The 19,832-nt window shown below is 40.4% G+C and overlaps 1 protein-coding gene and 1 long non-coding RNA gene across 7 annotated transcripts in view; one reads left to right on the top strand and one right to left on the bottom strand.

Moving 5' to 3' along the window:
* CCND1 (cyclin D1) overlaps positions 1-2,970 on the bottom strand; it is a 34,304-nt gene extending 31,334 nt beyond the window's left edge. The window contains exons 1-2 of one of the 4 annotated variants that reach the window (XM_039361445.1): positions 2,414-2,970; positions 587-802 (exon numbers count right to left, since the gene is read on the bottom strand). In XM_039361445.1, coding sequence (XP_039217379.1) covers positions 587-802; positions 2,414-2,611 — 414 coding nt within the window. In that variant the 5' untranslated portion in view covers positions 2,612-2,970. The remainder of the gene's footprint in view (positions 1-586; positions 803-2,413) is intronic. The other 3 variants (XM_039361446.1, XM_039361447.1, XM_039361448.1) reach the window with 3 other exon arrangements.
* Positions 2,971-6,604: 3,634 nt separating this feature from the next.
* The window catches only part of LOC120316169, a 52,609-nt gene continuing 39,381 nt past the window's right edge, over positions 6,605-19,832 (top strand). The window contains exons 1-3 of one of the 3 annotated variants that reach the window (XR_005558879.1): positions 6,605-7,403; positions 9,473-9,596; positions 10,728-11,903. This is a non-coding gene — a long non-coding RNA (uncharacterized LOC120316169). Of the gene's footprint in view, positions 7,404-9,472; positions 9,597-10,727; positions 11,904-19,832 lie in introns of those variants that run through there. The other 2 variants (XR_005558878.1, XR_005558877.1) reach the window with 2 other exon arrangements.

Raw genomic sequence — 19,832 nt, 5'->3', positions numbered from 1 at the left:
CCCACCATTTCCAGGCACTATCATCACCCAGCTGTTTTGAACTAATGTGCATTAACTAGGCAAATTGTTCAAATTAACACAAGAGGGCGCCAGCCACTCATTTTATTCCCCTATCTTGTTACTGTATTTTTCCTACAGTGAATAATAAGGATTTAACATATTAGGACATTTTCATTCAATTAATCTACTGCACCATGTGGGCTGCAGCTGCCCAGAGGTTGACAAATATCCCAAGACTAAATGCATCTACTGGCTTCTCCCTCCCCCCCCACCAAATTCAGTGGTTTGATTCTGATGCACATTTACTTGAGAATAAACGTGGTTGAGTTCAATGGGACTTGTCTTTCTATAGTGTGGTTAAAACATTGCAATTCATCTTCCATTCAAAAATGGGGGGAACACTGTTATATATTCTATTTTATCAGGAAGTCTAAGAGCTAGCATATTTAAAGTCTGAAATAATTTTACGGGGAAACCACATCATCTTAAATAAAAAGGATTGTCTGGGAGAATGGAATTTGTTTTTTTTAAAATTAGTTTTTAAATTGCTTATTGCTTCCCCAATGCAATAAAAACAGGAAATTACCAGTAATTCATTCGGTCTAATGGAGTTATCAGTGTAAATACACAGTTTTTCTGCTGTTAGAGGAATAGTTTCCTTCATTTTTGAAGCCACGAACATACAAGTAGCTCCGAGTAGTTGCAAGCGGCTTTTCTTGATGGGTTCAAAAGAGAGGTATCGGTCCAAATAATTCATCGCCAAGGGGAAAACTTCTTCTTCACATTTCTGTTCCTCACAAACCTGTTAAGGAAGGGGGGGTGGAAAAGGGGGGGAAAAAGAGACATGCTAGAAAGCTTTTACTCCCTGAATTAAATTGGTTTCTTTTTTTTCTGATAACAAATATATTTTAGGGGGTAGAAAGCAAAAGAAAAGAAAATAATCCACAAATAATTCAGCATTCTTTATTTAGTTATTTTTTTTAAAAAAAATACACTGTGAAAACTGTAAATTGGTGTAGAAGAAGTGAAAGAGAAAGTCGCACGAGAAGAAAATGTGCTTTTCCGAAATGCGGTTGGACATTTGCAGGAAAAGACCAAAATAGGTGTCTGAGACCCCACGATTTACCAACAGGCAACCTCAAGAAAGCAATCTGGGCTAAAAAATGTTGGGGGGGGGGTATAAGCCTTGGTGCCCCCTATTGGTTTCATTTGGCTTGAGTGTGGCTGATCCCCCCCCCTTTTCCTCGAGACACAAAGGTGGCGTCGAGAGGCAGCTGCAAGCTTTTTCCCCAGACGTCATCTTTTCAAAAAATATTTAAAAATATTTAAAAAATCAGCAGAGCCCCCGAAATTGGCTGAAAACAACCCCTAGGGGATCCTTTATTGATCCCCATTGGGATAGGACAGGAGGGGCTCTCAAAAAGATCCCCCCGAAGTCAAACTCCAAGACCCCCCATTCTTCTTCTCTCCCTGCCTAGAGAAGCAACGTGCGACATTTGCTTGCACTCAGGGTTTCAAAAATTAATTAAAAATAATCACAAGCACCCAGAGCTTCGGGAAATGGCTGAAAATACAGCCCAGTCCGTCCTGCTCCTGGTGGGACCCCTTTGAAACGTGTCTCAAGGGGGAAAAACGAAACCCACACTATTTTTCGCCGGGCGACCTTGCCGACAAGTTTCTGTAGCAAAAGCATGTCTTCCAAGGGGGGGGGGAGGGAAAGGAAGAGACTAAAACCTCCCTCTGCTCTGAACAAAGGAAAGTTTCAACCAGCAGCTCCCCCAGATTTGCAAGCCAAGATCCTCATCCCTCGGCCCAGTGGCCCCGCGGGGACCCCACTTTTCTCCGCCGAGCTTTTCCCTTTCTAATTATTAATAAACACTTGGCCTTTGCAATAAAAGAACAAAGATGGCGCATAATACTGGCACCAGGAGCACTTGCATACGTGTCCACGGATATTAATTTAAAATAAAATCCCCATCAAATGCATGGCCACTTTGAGGGGCCATCGAAGAACCCGGGGGCGATATTCTGGGTTCGCGGGCTCTAAGGATACCGCCTTGGGAATCCATAGACCTACAAGAGGGGTGTGTACGTTGGGGGAGGGCGACTTCGGAAACTTCCAAAACTTCCTTGGGCACCCCTTTTTCCCCCGGATTCCTGTTACAGGGGTTCCCAAGCTCTGAATCTGGCTGACAGGGCGTGCGATCGGCATTCCGCGATCTCTCGCCCGAGACCACGCAGCCCAAGAGGACAAGCCCGACCGCTGGGAGGGGACGACCGAGTCCACTCCGCAAGATGTTTTAGGGTGCAGGAAGCGGGGCTCGGGGTTTAAAAGAGAGGAAGGAAGGACGCCTAGGCACACAAGGGTCGCTTTATTTCTAGAAAGCCCGAAACTTTTGCGAAGCGCGTTTACCTCCAACATCCAAGTTGCCACTATTTTCCTCATATATGGTAAGATCTCCTTTTGCACGCACTTGAAGTAGGAGACGGAGGGCGAACAAGTCTCCTCCGCTTTCAGCATAGTCTGCAAGACCCTGTCATTGAGGAGGTTGGCATCTTGGTAGGCTCTCCGGATGGTCTCGACTTCACAGCAGAGCAGCTGATGTTCCATGTCTTCTGCCGCCGCCGCCTCCGCCTCCACCAACGCCGCCGCCGTTCTTCTTCTTCCTCTTCCTCTTCTTCTTCTGCGGGCTCCAAGGGCTGGCTGAGTCAGTGAGTTCTGGCGCTCCCCCCGAGTCCCTCAGATGCTGCTCGCTGCTGTGGCTGCTGCCGTTGCTGCTGCTGCTGCTGCTACTGCTACAGCCCTCTGGAGGCTGCAAAACTTTCTAACTTCCAACAAAACTCTCCTGTATGAGTCCCCGTGTGACGTTACTGTTGTTAAGCAGAGATCAAAGCGCGAAGAGAGAATGCGAAAGAGAGGGGGGAAAGGAGCGAAGCCAAAAGCAGGGGGCCGAGCCGTAAAGCCATCCCATAGGCTTCAAGTCCTTCCCCTTTGCTTAGCTGAACAGACGCAGGGCTAAATTTTAATGCAAATGCAAATGAGGACAAGGGCTCGCTTTCTTTTCTTTTCGCTCTCTCTCTCTCTCTCTCTCTCTCTCTCTCTTTTTTTTAGGGGGAAGGAGCGAAGTTGTGGGGGAAGCCCAAATGGTCTCCCCCCCCTCCCCGATCAGGCAGAACTTCTTAAAAATGGAGAGGGCTCCGCGAGGCGAATGATGAATGAGGCTAGGCCACACACAGGCATGTTGGGGCAGAATATGGGCTGGAAGACGGGCTCCGGGTGCTTTTTTTTCCCCAAGAAAAGGCACACCGTCGCCCCGGTTTAGCCAGAGCACCAGGATCTAGATAGCTAAATGCTGATTTTTCATTCTCCCCTCTTTTTTTTAAAATTAGAACCCCGCCATTTTCAGGAAAGGGTTCGGAATGAAAGGGCGGTAGTTGTCAAAAGCCCCCCCCCCGATTAAAGACTTCTAGTGATCCAAAATATACGCTTAACACCCAGTCCTTCACTCTCTGCTTGCTATCTTTTAATGTTGAAAGCGACCACCCTGTTCTTTACGGGCGACCCTCCGTGGTGTCGGGGACCGAGTTTGCACAAGACTGGGCTCCAGCTTCGGGATGTCACACCACTGTATGCCACTCGCAAGAGGGCATCTCGTCCGCGGTGGCCAGAAGCAGCATTATGGACACAGGAAAGGCACTGGCTTGGTGAGAGAGAAGAATGGGGGGGGGGTCATTCTCACACCCCAAATACTACCCAGTGAAAATCCAAGCGTGTTTAAGCAAGATGGTGGCTACTGTTTTTTCCAGGGTACGGAGTTGAACACGAGAGAGGAAGATGAAGTGCAGTCATTTTGCCTCTGGATTGAAGTCCCAGGCAAAAACCGAAGGAAAAGTTCTTTCATTCATTTCAATAGGACAGTTTGGTTTTACTTCTACCATGAATTATACAGGCGGATGCATTCCGCAAACATTTTTTAGAAAGCACGTGGCAAGTGGGTTCGCAAGCCGGTGGTGGAGCAAGCTTCAGCTCTTTGCATTTAAAATGTTCATGTCCCCGGGTTTCAAACACGCAAATTAATAAAATTGTATCCTCTCTCATCTATTACCTTCGGGGAATAAAAGGCTTGCAATAATCCCTGGGAGTGGGAATTCTGAGTAATCAGTTAAAAGTCCCAAACATGCCATGCTTAATATTGCCATTAGCAAAACCGCCTTAAAGACCCTGGATTATCCAGTATTTATTTGAAATTACAAATCTTCAACCTCCAAATGTAATTCATACTTCGAAGATTGGGTTCCTGCTGCCCTTCTTTGTGTATTACCTTTGCCCGCGTGGTGCCTTATTTTCCTCATGTCTGCTTCTACACCAAGTCTCAATGAGGTTTAATCCGAAATAAAAGGGCACAAATATAGTTCTCAGGTAAGGCTCTTTATGACTTTGAGATAAATTCTTAGGGTAGATTCGGATCCTATGTTACTCAGCAATAAGTTCCACTTTGTGTTGGAGCTTTCTCCCTCGCAAGAACACAGGACTTAGCCTGACCTTCCTTAAGCTGTTTGTGCGCATGTATGCCTTTAGATCTATGTCTATAGGTTATTTTCTGTGCACTTTTGTTTCAGCATTCTAAGGGAAGCGCAGCCTCGCCTTTAGAAATGTTAAATAAACGTCCCGCAAATGCTAGACGCCTTGACATATAAACATAAAGGGTATCTCTGCATAATTCCTGACCTCTGTCCCTCCCCATTAAAGGAAGCTACCTCTGCTCTCGATCCAAGCGTTTGCGTCTCCAACTTTTATTTCTTAAATTTTCTTTTAGTAAATAATAGTCAGTCAATAACCAGCTACGTGCACTTTCCCTCTCCCAAACAATATTTGCTTTGCAAAATCGGCTCCCTTTCCAGTGCTTTTTTTTTTTTTTTGAAAAGGGAACACGGTGAGAGCAATGTTGCTTCTTCATTCATAAAAATGTGCATCGGTGGGGCAGGAAACCTGGATTTATGAGACGGAGTGGTATCAGCTACAGCTTTTCCGGAGCCCCCCCTCATACCATCGCCCTCCAGCTGAGACGCCTACCCAGAAAGATCGCCTTCTGCTGCGTGTGGCAATATTGCAGGGGCGAGATCGCCCACTTACAACAAAATTGGCTCTAATTCCTGGAGGGAACTCCCCCCCCTCCCCAACTGGGCTCCAATACAAGAGGAAACTGGAATTAGCATAAACCAATAGGGGAATAGATCTGTTACCAGGCGGATCAGGCAGATCTGAACTAGGAACTTGTTTGATTTCTCTCTGACAAGACGAAAGGGATTTAGTCAAAAGTGCCAGAATTACCGAAAAGCGTGAAAGCAAAGATAGAAAACTTCGCTGAAACTCTCATTCCACGGCTGAATTGGTATTTTTCTCCTATTCTTTGTTAAAAGATTAAAAGAGAAACATGGGTCGAGACAGAGTTTTTATTTAACTGAGCCACATTTGCCATGCTTTTTTGTAAATGGTACCAAGATCTGTCTAGGTGCAGGTTTAAAGTTCGATCAGGACCAAAGTGGAACATTTGGGTTCTTAGTCCATTGCGTGATGCGTCGGTCACTTATATTTCTGCATCTATTCCAGAAATTTACCAATTCACATTGCGTGATGCGTCGGTCACTTATATTTCTGCATCTATTCCAGAAATTTACCAATTCAGATTGTCCCTTAACTCTCATGTAGAAAATCGTCGTGGGAGCGTTCCGAAATAGGGTTTCTTTGCTATCTTTCCTCGCTCCCCCGATTTTTTTGGGGGGGGAGTATTTTTTCTATTTCGGGAGAAAGAGCAACCAGCATATTACATTTCCCAATGCTGAATCCAGTGATCTCTGCTACTTGAAGGCATGCACTTTTGCCTCGATCCCCAGCAATGGGAACCAGCCTTCTTTTGTTTGTAAGAATGCCACACAGTAAATTAAACAAACCACTTCCCACATGTGTAGATGGAATCTCACCTTGAGCTAGATACCTGATGGACAACTTTAAAGGCGTTCTCCCCCTACTTTCCTCTCCCACCCTCGCCCCTGTTCAATGTTTGCCATTGTTAAATCTTTCCATAAAAAGTCTGCAGCTCCTTCGGAGCTCACGTTCGGTTTTACCTGGGGCACCTAAAGCACGCACACAGTTCATTTTTCATCCCCGATTTAAAACACGCACACGGATCTCGGAGGTAAATTATGATTTTAGCGTCTCTTCTCAGTCCGATCGACATTTTTAACATTGCCTACCTCGTGACCACGACCACGGCTGGGGGAAAAAAGAGCTTTTCCGTTCTGTCAATACTGTACCCGACCCCCTCAATAAATTAGCCGCAGACGGGGGAGGGGGTGAATTTCAGACTTAAAACTACAAAAGGGTAGAGATCCCGCCTCGGAGGGCGAAAACTGGAGAGTTCGAGAGAATTTACTTGGATACTAATTCGCCGGGATTTGGGGCGATCCTCCCTGCCATTCCACCTTCCAGCAGGCTAAATGTAGGGTTTGCTTGCTTGCTTTGTTTCCTTGAGAAGCTACTTTGCAAACTTTACTGGAAAGTAAGCGCCTGTACTTAGGGGCTTGCTTCTACCGGTGAACTTACTTAGGCGAGTTCATTAGCCAAGAGGCATCAAACTGCAAAAGGAGTATAATTAATCTAGATCCACAAGACATGGGTCGGGGAACCTTGTACCCCCTCCCAACAAGTAAAGAAGTAGACACGTATTTAGAAACAGCAATGGTTGGTTAGACCTCGTCTATCGATGTAGCACATCGGCTGCCTTGTACCTTGATCGGGCTACAGGCGGTGTATATATTCCTGAGGTTGCCTACCACACCGCGGCGCGCGCATTTCCTCCCAGCCTTCAGCGTTTCAAAGCATCGTGCGCCTAGCTAACTGAGTTTCTCTCGGTCCCTGTCTCCAACCAAGTATTTAACGCGTGAAATCTTAATTTTTTTCGCTTCTTTTCTCTCTCTCTTTCTCCCCTCCCCCGCTTCGTGAGCGTGCGTGCATGGCCTCCCCGTTTCCCCTCTCCCTGTGAGAAATTCGATATTCGATCTGCTTCCCCTATCTTTGCGTGGATTGGATAATGGCAACATCAGGAAGTTGGAACTTCGGCGTGAAGAAGAATCTTGCAGGCAGTTTCTCATGATGTAATCAGCATTCCACCCCCTCCCCCGCGCGCCTCGCTTTCTACAAAGTATATATGCAATGCAACCCCTTGGAAATAGGGAGGGGGCGTCAGAAACTTGAAGTTATCTGTTGCTGTGCTGGAGAGGTGTGGTTAAGACGAGTTAGATCTTTTCTCTCCCAGCCTCCTGGTCTCGAGAAAGGAAGCAATAATCGTCATGGGATTATGCATTCTTACTTAAAAAGCAAAATCGCAAAGGCTCCCCCTTACGTAAGGGCCATTGACTACATTGTATTTGAATAAAAGAGGGAGATCAAAATGCAACTGGATAATGCAAATTATGATTTTTTTCGGGACCTGAGCACTTTCAATAAATTCCCAGACTCTTGAAACGCTAGGAAGGGGTAGGGCGAGGGAAAATGTTAACCTAGTTCTAAATGTGTTTTGAGATTTTAAGAGATGATAGCCTTTTGTTTGCTTCTTTTGTGTGTGTGTGTGTGTTTTAAAAGGGGGGGGGGAATTGAATGGCATCTGTATTTTAATGAGAAAAGACGCTGTTCATTTAATTCTCTTGGTCTCCTTATTTTCCCACGCCAAATTCCTGGGGGAGGGGAAAGAGAGGGCACTTTAAAAGTAAATGCCAATGCTAGGTGAGCAGGGATTGTAGGGATTGTATCAAAATCGAGACTGGGAAAAATCTAGAATGATATCGTTTTAATTGAGGCTTCTGCCCTCTGATAATTAAATGGAAGCGCGGTGAATTCCTATCATTTTTGCCTGTGCCTAAGTTAACAAGCCCACATGGTTTCTCTTATCACCATCACTAACCGTAATGTTTCTAAGAGGCGAGCCTACAAGAACAGAGAAAGACAGACCTCAGATGGTTACTGTTTTCATCGTTGGATCTGGTTTTTGTGAAGCTTCCTGCTTCCTACGTGGCTTCCCCCAAACAAAACAAAAGGCAGGGCATGAGATTTCATTTATTTTTAAAATATTGTTTTAGGAACTGGGTTGGGAACAAATTCATAGGTGCAGAGACATGAAAGAGGAAAAAAAAATCCTTGTGCTCTGATTAAAAAAAAAATCTGGGCTTTGTGTCCTTCCTATTTTAAATCAATCTATTACTTAGTAGAAATAGGACTGGAATTGTTTGAACACAGAGGCCTGGCTTCAGAGTAAATATGCTCATGACTGCTCTTTGCTTCTGTAACGAAGTTGTTAATGATGCAGAATAGGAAGTGGGCGAATTATTGTTATTGTCAGAATACAAATAGGAATTAGGGCAAATGTCAGCAGTTTAGAAATCTCACATAGTTCTTGGCTTGCTGCTGAGGTATTTTCTGTCATTGTTTTTCTGAAACAAATGGTGTCCACTTTCAGTTTGTTCATTTCTAAGGGCTCTTTCTCCACAGCCATATTAACGTGTAGTCCGTCCTACTTCAATCAGGAGTCTTCTGTGTTTGTAAACTGTACCCACAGCCAACAAGGTGCTGCCCTCACAGAACATATCAGGGTTTGCTTTCAGGGTCCACACTGCTGAATTTTCAACTACCCTTTCTCTTATCAGTGAGAAAACTGTACAGCTAGCTGTCCCAAAGGTGCTTTTCCAAAAGGCAACTGGACCTGTGGAACAGCTTGCCTTCAGACATGGGTGCTTCATTACTGGAGGTTTTTAAGAAGAGACTGGACAGCCATCTGCCTGAAATGATATAGGGACTCCTGCTTGAGCAGGGGGCTGGACTAGAAGACCTCCAAGGTCTCTTCCAGCTCTATTCTGATTACATTACTTTCTTGGTTTTTTTCTTTGAAAACATTTAAGCTACAAAATCCAGTTGCCTTTTGGAAAAGCACCTTTGGGACAACCATGACCTGGATAATTGAGAATCTCCATAGGCCAACAGCTAACTGCTTTTGTGAATGTATCATTGGATTGGGGTCTGGAATTGTCATTACAGGTAGTCCTCAACTGAGTCCAAAATTTCTGTTATTAAGCAAGACATTTGTTAAGTGAATTTTGTTCCATTTTATGATCTTTCTTGCCACAGTTGTTAAGTGAATCACTGCAATTGTCAAGGTAGTAACACAGTTGTTAAGTGAATCTGGTTTTCCCATTGACTTTGCTTGTCAACGGTGATCACATGACTCTGAGACACTGCAACTGTCATAAATATGAATCAGTTGCCAAGCGTCTGAATTTTGATCGTGTGACAATGAAGCTGCTGCAATGGTCCTAAGTGTGAAAAATGGTCATAAGTCACTTTTTTCAGTGCCGTTGTAACTTTGAAGGGTCACTAAATGAACTGTTGTAAGTTGAGGACTACCTGTATTTCTTTCACCAGCCTCTGTAGTGTTCACTGTGAGCTCCTTGGAGCAAGAAGGTCAACTACAGAAAGAGGGGATCATGCATCAAGTTGGGCATTGCTCGCACTGAATGGGTTTAAGGAGAAAATGCTATGTTCTGAGGTAAGTTTAAATTCAAACTGTTCCGTGACTCCTATTAGGCCAAGAGGAAGGGCAGGATGTGACTCGGTCAGGAATGTCCCAAAGTCACACTGTGGAGCACAGTGTGGAACACAATCCATACTAGTGTGTTACTACCAGGAAGAGTGATTTTAGTCTCAGCATGCCTGCTCAGTATCTTAGGGAGATGCACATATTTTATTTAATTCTGACATTGCTCCAGTTATTTCCAAAAGCTTTCTTAGGGGTAACCCTTTGGATTACAAATTAGCATTCTCCTTTGGAGGCTCTGACTTCATTTTCATTTAGGAAACATATGAAATTGAATCCCCAAGCTATGGTGTGGGCTTCATTTGGAAGATCTTGATGGCTTGTTTTAGGATTGAGACTGGGACCTGGGCAAAGAATATGTATTTTTGTGTTTGTGTATATGTATCTATATAGTTCCAGAAAACATTGGTGAGTCATACACTACAATTAATTTCTTTTCAGAGAGGATTATGAAGATTAATTTCATTATTAAGAGATATAAAAGGAGATATCCTGAGTATAAGATTTTATGCTGCATTAATTCAAAGACACCGATTTCAGGTGGAATTGTTGGAACTCTTCAGACTGAAGGAATTCTATCCTAAGTTAAATCCTGACTAATAGGAACTACCCAAAGATTTGTGCAAGGAAAATTGTCTCTGGCTTTTACTCTCTCTGCTTTTAAAAAATTATCTTGATATTTGTCCTGCGAGTTGTGAATTCAGCATTTGGTTTTGATTTTTTTGCGTTCACACTCTTGAACAGAATGTTGCACATTGGGAAAAGTGACCTGCCTCTCCACATGTCTCCTCTTCAAAGTGGGAAAAAGCAGCTTTGTTTTGGGAAAGTTGCCTTCCACAAGCCAATCATCAAGCAGAAAACTCTGCTGCTGAAATGACCAATTCATAGCCTCTAGGGTTAGTTTTCAAAACGTTACAGCCATTAGAATAATGTAGGAGACGAACTAAAAAAAAAAATAGGTAGTCTTTGTTTAGTGACCACAATTGGGACCAGCATCTTGGTCATTAAAAAAAGCAAGGTAAATTCATAGGTGAAACTGTGACTGTGCTCATGGTCATATTTCAGCATTCCTTTTCTTTTCAGAGCTGCAAAGGTTATAAATGCAAGCATTGCAGCTTCATCATTGCTGTACCTGCAAATGGTCGCTAAATAAGACAGTCACCAAATGAAGACTACCTGTATATGATTTCCATCTTTTTGAAGAACAGAAGTAACTTAATGAAAGCAAGAACTACATTGAGGAGACAGCGACTGCATGGGTCCTCCGAAACCTTGTTTTGGTATACTATGAGATCAAGACTGCCTTCTCCACTACCCTCCCCAACATTAGGAACAAAATAGGTTGCACAATTAAAGTATCTGGTCTCCCTCCCAGCCCCAGAAATAATGGCCGAGGAGGGTACAGAGCCCAGGAGTCCCTTAGGAGGAGTCTTATATCAATTGGAATCCAGCATGTTGCCCACCTTTGAAGGTTCCTTCTCCATGCATTCTAGAATGTTCACACAGTAGATCTTGTGTCATGTGGTGAGAGAAAACTCTCCTGCCATGCACCTTACCTTAGGTTAACGTCATGCTGGCTCAGCAGCAGACTGGCAACAAGAGACAGGCAATCTCATGAAGACATGCTCTTTACAAATATTTAGTGGGACATCTTCACGCAAGCAGGGCATGTGAATGAACCCCTCCCCCCAACACAGCTAGTTGACAGGAGTGATAGATAAAGTAGCTCTACCTAACAAACCAAAGTCAAAAGATTTGAGTCCTCTGGAGGAGGGCGGGTATCTTCTATGATAACAAATTCTATGATGCAAAGTAAATTGACTCTTGTTAGCAAACTGATTGGAAGAGGGCAAAGTAGTTATTGGGATGGATGGGTGAAACTTCCTCTGCTTTATGGTTGAATATTTATGTGCACAATGTTCTGTTTTTATATTCCTAATTCCCAGTGTGGGGTGCTGATTGTGCTGGAGATGACTGCACAGGGGCTATAATTTCTTGTTTTGTTTTGTTCTGATGGTGTACTGACTTACAACTCACATAGTCCTGTCCCATGAGATCATTTTTCCAATTGTTACTTTTAAAAATGCACATTTGTTTAAAAATGTTTTTTTCCTATGTATGCCCAGAAAATGTGGTGCCAGTTCATTCCCCTTTCTACAGTTGGTTCCTCAAGTTAATAGTGCAGTCTTGACAAAGCCCCTTTGTGTTCAGTGGGCTCACTTTCTAGGAAATGTACATTTCAGCTTCATTCCATTCAGAATTCTCTTAGCTATGAAATAAAGATTTCCTCAAGTTGAGTTTGAATCCTGTCAACTCTTAACAACTATGCAGAAATTATTTACTAATAGGTTCCTCTGGAACATTTTTCTTATTTTCCAGTCATGCTTATGGTTAGAAATTTCCTTAGAGTCTAATGTACTAATGTGGTCTGACACAACTCTACTTTTGGGAATCAGCTAAAGTTGTTTGGGTTTAACTTACACATATTCAGCATTCTTCTTCCTCCCTTTCCATCCTCCCCCCATCGTATTCAGAAAGTACCATTATAATACTGAGTGAAATTGGACTCACAAGATGGAAAAACTAGAAATCAATGAAACTAGAAGTAAAACACATAAGTGAAGAATAAGTGGAATCTACTCAGTAGAAAAAAGAGCAAAACCAATTTGATGACGTATTGTAAATACTTTGGATAGCTAGGAAAAGTCAATCAGCCAAGCATTATGTGGTGACTCAGCTGTTCCATAAGATAACTTCATTTTTTTAAAGGCATCTAATTCATGCTTACAGTTTCTAGATTAAATGTATACATGCATATATGTAACTTTCTAAGCTTCTTAAGAGTATATTAATTGCAGATGCTCTTGTTTGATATTTATTTAGCAGTAATTGTCCTGGCTCATCATGCATCATGCTAAGCTATAATGTAATTTGATGTGGTTTTGGCTTTCCATGTATGTGAACCCAAACCAGTGTCGCTTATAAACTAAGGTTAGTTTACCAGGTTGCATAACACCAGTTAACAGGCAATTTATTCAGTAGCAAACCATACAAACTATAGTATGGCAGGAAGGTTTCAGTATTCAGCCTTCATTCATACTTTGGAATTGGAGAGAAGAATACCAGATTATCACTGCTGCCCTAAAATCAGCCTGTCAATTTGGTGCCCTGTTATATTCCACAAATGCTTCACCTGGACTGTACTAGGTAGAAGACTTTCATAAGACTTTGGTAAGTCCATGCACAGAAAGAACTCAGATCACTGCCTAAGTGTAACTTGCCTGCACAAGTTAAAGAGATGTTGCACTGAGAAAAATGGGATAAGTCTGGGTATACTAGCCTGAAATATTTGAGACCATAAAATAAGATTGAGACATAGATGCACTGATTCCTTATTGTTCAGTAACTTGCAGCTAAACCTATTAAGTTCTACCCTTCCTGAATCTGAGGTGAGAAATTCTACCATATCCAACTGGTAACTATATTTGTAGATTTTCATAATTTTAGCATAAAATACGGAAATGCAAAAAAAATTCAGTTGTGGTATAATGCTTAATGTGTAATAGGACTGGTGAGCTCTAGATTCAAGTCCATCCAGGGCTATGGATCTCAAAAATCAGAAGAGGTAGTGCTTTGTCCTGGAGGAAGGGCATCAGAGCTGAAGAAGCTTTTTGGATGAGAAGCTAAACCTCTTCAAAAAAAAAACCCCAAGAAAGTCCAGTTGCCTCATGGGATAACTATGACCTGGATGACTGAGAATCTCCATAGACGTGGAGGAAGGGCAGTTTGTAAATCTACTACCTAAATAAAAGCCCTCACCCTCTAATCCGAAGAATAGGATACTGTGGATCACTTGGGCTGTTAATAGTGTCTCCTAAAAGACACACAATCTCTCTTAGTACAACTGAAATCAAGACTAATTGCGAAAGCTCAATTGATGGAGAAGTTCTGCACATGGTCAGTGGGAAGTGGTGTTTTTGGTCTGTCTTAATAGAGATGTGCCCAAGGTGTGTGTGTTAATGTGTAGTCTTTCATTGTGTAGTCATCTTTCCAAAGGGTGGAAACCTCACTGTCTTATGCTTCCCTCAATTCCCAAAGGAAGATAATCTAAGTAAACGCCTCTCATTAAGTTTGTTCAGTTTGGAAACTTTTTCAGAGACCTCCACTACTTGCAATACTTAATAAAGTAAGCTCAAAAACTTCATTGAGAGCAGTGTGGTGTAGTGGTCAAAACATCAGGCTAGATGGTGAGTTCTAGTCCTACCTTAGGCACCAAGCCAGCTGGATGATTTTTCAGCAGGCAAACTGCTTCCAAAAAATCTTGCCAAGAAAACTGCAAGGATTAGTACAGACCAGGGGTAGGCAACCTTGGCTCTTTTATGACTCGTGGACTTCAACTCCCAGAATTCCTGAGCCAGCATGGCTCAGCCTAGAAACCTTTCCCATTCCCCTCAGCATGGCTGGCTCAGGAATTCTGGGAGTTGAAGTCCACAAGTCATAAAAGAGGCAAGGTTGCCTACCCCTGGTACAGACAATCTCCAGGAATGAACACTGACTCAAAGACACAATCATCACCGCCACCACTGCCATCATCATCTCAAAATAAAATTTAAACATATTGACAATATAAAGAAAAGGCTGTTTCACAAAAGAAAAAAACTTTCGAAAAGCCCGATTTCAATACATGTAAAGTTGCTTAATTTAATTCTGGCCCTAGGCTCTTTTGGATAACCTAAAAGATAAGAAATAATATCTTTTTAATTAACCAAAAAAATGGTAACAAAATGTATTTTCCATGTGCTTGATTCTAGATCCTAATTTTTTTGGGTGTATGTGTAGAAAATAGGGTTTTTTTTTTTACTCTTAAAACAAGTATGTAAAATTGAATCCTCTGAACGTGCAGGATCTATAACATAGAATAGAATTTGGGTTTTTTTGTGATTTTTTTTTCCCTTAGAAATTGATTATTTATTGTAGCAAATTTAGCAGAACACTGACAAGATTGCTGCAAATTATAACGGACCGCATTTTAATTTAAACATCTGTGTAAATTCTGCTGCTTTTTTCCTGATTCCCTTCAATGTTTTAATGGCTTCACTGTGCTTTTCCTCCCCCAGTAAATATTTTTAATCCTTCCCAGTAATATCACGTGCATGATAAGTTCTATATTTACTTATTCGTAAAGAATTGATAGAAATGTATAATTTTCTGAAAGAGATTTTTTTTTTTTAATTGAAATTTTTCAAAAATTTTACAAATAAACATCCCCCCCCCTCCCAAACCACCCCACCCTCCCCCCCCGACTTCCCAGAACTGAATATAGGATTATTTAACAAATTTTAAAAAATAACGTTTACAATTTATAAGATAATTAATAAAAATAATAAAAGTCATAATAATAATATATATAATAATATATATAATAATAATATGCATAACATAAGCTTTAAAATGAATAATATATACTAAAAAAGAAAGAAAAAAAAAGGGAAAAGAAAAGAGAGAGAGAAAGAAAAAAGAAAAAAGTAGACGAAAAATAGAACATATATATAAAAAAATATATATATAAGTAATAATACGTAAAGAAAAAAGGAAGAAAGAAAGAAGGAAAAAACAATCATTACAAGTTATAAAAAAGCTAAATGGTATTTTTCCATATCCAAATTATATTGTATGAAATTTATCCATTTTTCCCATACTGCAAAGAATTTCTCTTGAGATTGCTCCTTTAAAAAAGCCGAAATCTTTGCCATTTCTGCCAGATACGAAACTTTGTGAAACCACTCTTGCAAAGTAGGCAAGGATTCCTTCTTCCAATATTGCCCTATTAACAGCCTAGCGGCTGTAATCAAATTTAACATCAATATAACCTCCTTAGCATCACAATCAGTAACAATACCTAGTAAAAATAATTGCGGAGTAAATTTTACCCTCCGTTTAAAAATTCTTTGGATATTCCACCATATCTTAATCCAAAAAGCTTTTATATGCTTACACGTCCACCAAGTATGATAATAAGTAGCATCCAAATGTCCACATCTCCAGCATTTCGGCTGCAGATTAGGGTACATAATGGACATTTTCTTTGGATCAAGGTGCCATCTATAAAACATCTTATAAAAATTCTCTCTTAAATTTTGCGCTTGTGTGAATTTAACATTTCTTATCCAAATAAGTTCCCAGGTATCCATTGAAATCGTTTCACCAATATTCTGTGCCCATTTAATCATACAATCTTTAACTAATTCAGGTTCTGAGTCCAATTCCACTAAAACCCCATAAACTCTCTTAATATGGGTTGGCCTTTGATCTCTTACTTGTTTTAAAAGAGCTTCATCTTCTCTAAGCCAGCCCATTTTACAATCCATCTTCCATCTGTCCACTATTTGTCTGTATTGGAACCATGAATAAGTTAAATTTTCATGCGTTAATTCTTCCAAAGATTTTAACTGCCAATCTTGGCCATCCCATCTAAGTAACTGTGCATAAGAGACCATATCCATATTAACCCCTTTCCTTATGCCTTCTATGGCATGCCGAGGTATAGCCCATAATGGTATTTTGAAGTCACTTTTATAATACTTTCTCCACACTCTAAGCAAAGAGATTCTTATAATATGAGACTTAAAAACCCAATCCACTTTTTTATTAAATATTAAATAGGCATGCCATCCAAAAAGTAAGTCCCAACCTTCCAAATGAAGTATTTCTATATTTGTTAAATTCACCCAGTCGCTGATCAATGTTAATACTACAGCATCATAATACAATTTCATATTTGGTACCTTGAGTCCTCCTCTCTCACGAAAATCTTGCATTATTTTAAGTTTCACCCTTGGTTTTTTCCCTGCCCAAACAAATTTATTAATACCTTTTTGCCATTCATCTAAATTACGTTCATTCTTTAAAATAGGTAACATTTGAAACAAAAAAATAAACTTTGGCAGGACATTCATTTTGATAACTGCAATTCTACCCATAAGGGATAACTGTAGATTGTTCCAGTTTTTTAAATCCTTCTGTACCTCCATCCACAGCTTTTCATAATTATTTTTATACAGTTTTGCATTAGAAGCAGATAATGTAACCCCCAAATATTTTACCTTATCAACAATTTCAAAATCTGTTAAGTTAACTAAAACCTGTTTATCACCATTAGTCATATTTTTAGCTAATATTTTGGTCTTATTATTATTAATTTTAAAACCAGAAACACATCCATATTGTTGAATCAATTGTAATAATTTTACCACCGAACAGGTAGGTTGAGACAAAGTAACAACCAAGTCATCTGCAAAGGCTCTTAATTTATATTCTTTTTTATTAATTTCTAAGAGATTTTTAACAGTTGCAGATCTAATCCCAAACATCTCTCCACACTTTTAGTTATTTCCTGTTTTTTTTCCTAAGAAATAATAAAAAACCACCTTTTGCTGCATATAATTCTTAAGTTTTCTCTCTTAATTTTTATTTGGCATTTATCTAGCTACAATTTACTTTTGCTTTTTTATTACTTTTACTAGACTTCTATTTCCTCTTCTTTTTTTCCCCTTTCTCCTCCTCCTCTTCCTCCTCCTCTCTCTCTTTTTTGAAAGGCACTTGGGTGGTTTGGTTAACCTTTTGAATGTTGTCATTTAAATAGACTAGCGTGAGTGCAGATGAAGGCAGGCCAAAAAGAAACAATAGTCACTTTCTGCTAAGGCCTTTAGCATATGAATGCATCAAAAGACAGACATGCCGTTATGGGAGAAGGCATTTGGACATCATTGCAGAGTCATTAATTGCATTGTGACTTCCAAATGTAAATAACAACAAATGTGGGCCAGGATGTTAATAGTTAAAGGGACTCCCTACTCACATTCAAGGACATCACAGTGGAAAATGCCTTGGGTTTTGTTATCTTCTGAAGAACACTTCAAACTCGCATTTATTTGAATGAAGAAAACAAAGTTTTGGCTTCATCTGGATTGATAAAGGTCTTATTTAGACTATAAGCTGCTTTGACAAAGTGATAGGAATAATCATTTTTTGTCCCAAAGAATGAAAGAAAAATTAACACGTGAAGAATGTGTTGGATGGAATGCCATAGATAACAGGAGCAACACCCTTCCTTAACCCAATGAGAGTTTAAAATATGATCCTTAATACAGATAGATTTTTTTCCCATGCCTGGTTCACATATGAGTCTAAATCACAATATGGTTTACTTGGTTTGGCATCCTGTTTTGTCTAAATCTAGTCACCAGGTTTGAAAATTACTTAAAGTGCTTGACTAGGTCAAGGGAAATTCCAGGTTAAAATATCCACTAGCAATGAGATCTTCTTTATAATCTTGAGTCAGTCCCTAATTTGCTCCTAAAACGGGCTTATAGGGATATGTTTATAAGGATAAACCTGGCTTATAAAAACATAAAGTCTGCTTAGATATCTTTGGAAAAGTGTTGATAAACATCTAATATAGTAATAACAATCAATAGCCTGGACAGATGATACAACTCTTGAAGTAACTGAATGGGGTCCAAGAGGGCATTATAAAATTTACTTGTATACAATAAAGATATGTCTGATTTCAGATCTGTTAAGTTTATTTAGTTGGAAATGTTGCTTACGAAATATATTGGGATTAAAGGGTGTAGCTGCTTTTTCTAAAAAGCAGCTTGGTACTTTTCAGGATATTTATTTTTAGTCTATAAAATGTTTAAATAGCTGAAAACACTTTAGAGGCAAAGGTGCTTGCTATGATAAAACAAAACGCTGTTATCTTGATTCCAGCAATTTCTCTTAGCCCCTGTTGATCATAATAGTTTGGATTTCAGACATTGTTGTCAGAGAGGATGTGCACAGGATCTTTGAAAAGGCTGACAACCTGCCTGGTTCTAGTCTGCCAAGGGACATAAACTTTGTTTATTCCAAGGGTGAGAAATCGGTGGCATTCCCACCAGGCTGAATCATAATTCACCATCTTCCTCAACACTGTACAGTTCTGGTGTTTAGCACTGCAGAGAGCTGTAATGCCAGGTGACAATTTTTGGTATTTGTGCTCATTCCATTTTCTTTCCAATGCTGTTTTTTCTTCATCTTTGAAAGAAATGTGCTTTAATATACAGTATATTTTAAAACGTGTATTTTAATTTTTCTTTGATATAGCTTAAGGCAGACATATGAGGCTTTTAGGACTTTTAGGACCGTAATAATATTCAATCAATTTGGTATAGTTGTTCGTCCATCGATTTTCGATGAAGACCTTGACATCTTGTGGGTTGTGGGCCATCAACGATGTGTCCGTAGGTGGCTAATGATACCGATGTTAGCACAGAATGTTCTGCCACATACTGAACACAGAAATGTAGACACTGTTGATTCAGCATTTGCAGCTCTGGCTTTGCAGAGTGCTCGCTTTTCTTGTGCCAAAATTGTCCTTCTGTGTTCATATGTCTGGCAACCCTGGTACACTAAGGTGCACAAGGTATAGTAAAGGTAAAGATAAAGGTGCTGGCCTAGAAGCCAGGAGACTTGTGAGTTATAGTTTCACCTTAGAGATGAAAGTCGGTTGGGTGACTTTGGGCCAGCCAGGCTCTCTCTCAGCCCAGCCCACCTCACAGGTGGAGGAAGGAATATTAGATATGCTTGCCCTCTTGAGTTCTTTATAAAAATAATAAAGGCGGGATCAAAAAATTAATAAAATAAAATAATAAAATAATATTGAGCTTGCTTCAAATTTATTTATGTAGATTTATGTCCGGTCTTTCCTCCAGGAGATCAAGGTAGGGTACTTGCAAGTTCAGCAAAGTTGCTGCATCACATATCATCAAGTTATCTAAGCATGGGATGGGTTAAATAATGTTACTCAATAGAAAAGCCTACAGCTTATAGAACATTCTATATCTATCCCTATTTCTGGAAGTGCCTCTTCCTTAACTCTGGAAGATTGTGAATTGTTGAAACTTCTGGATTTCCACTTCTGGATAGCCAGCAGAACATGGTGTGAATTTGTGTCTCTTGGCCCATTGGTTGGAGATGGATAAGATCTATTGATTTTATGCCTTTCAGAAACACTGGCCTGGCCACTATGGAGAATACTGTAGGATGCCAGAATATATTATGAATCAGTACTGCTTTTATTTTTTAAGTGACAAGCCCCATCAGAAGTTGCCTTAGCATTTTTTTTTTTTGCTGTGTTTTATCATT

This window comes from Crotalus tigris, unplaced genomic scaffold, assembly GCF_016545835.1.
Source record: "Crotalus tigris isolate CLP2741 ecotype Arizona unplaced genomic scaffold, ASM1654583v1 scf7180000019267.1258330, whole genome shotgun sequence".
Lineage (NCBI taxonomy): Eukaryota > Metazoa > Chordata > Lepidosauria > Squamata > Viperidae > Crotalus > Crotalus tigris.
This window is presented reverse-complemented; position numbering and strand designations above follow the sequence as displayed.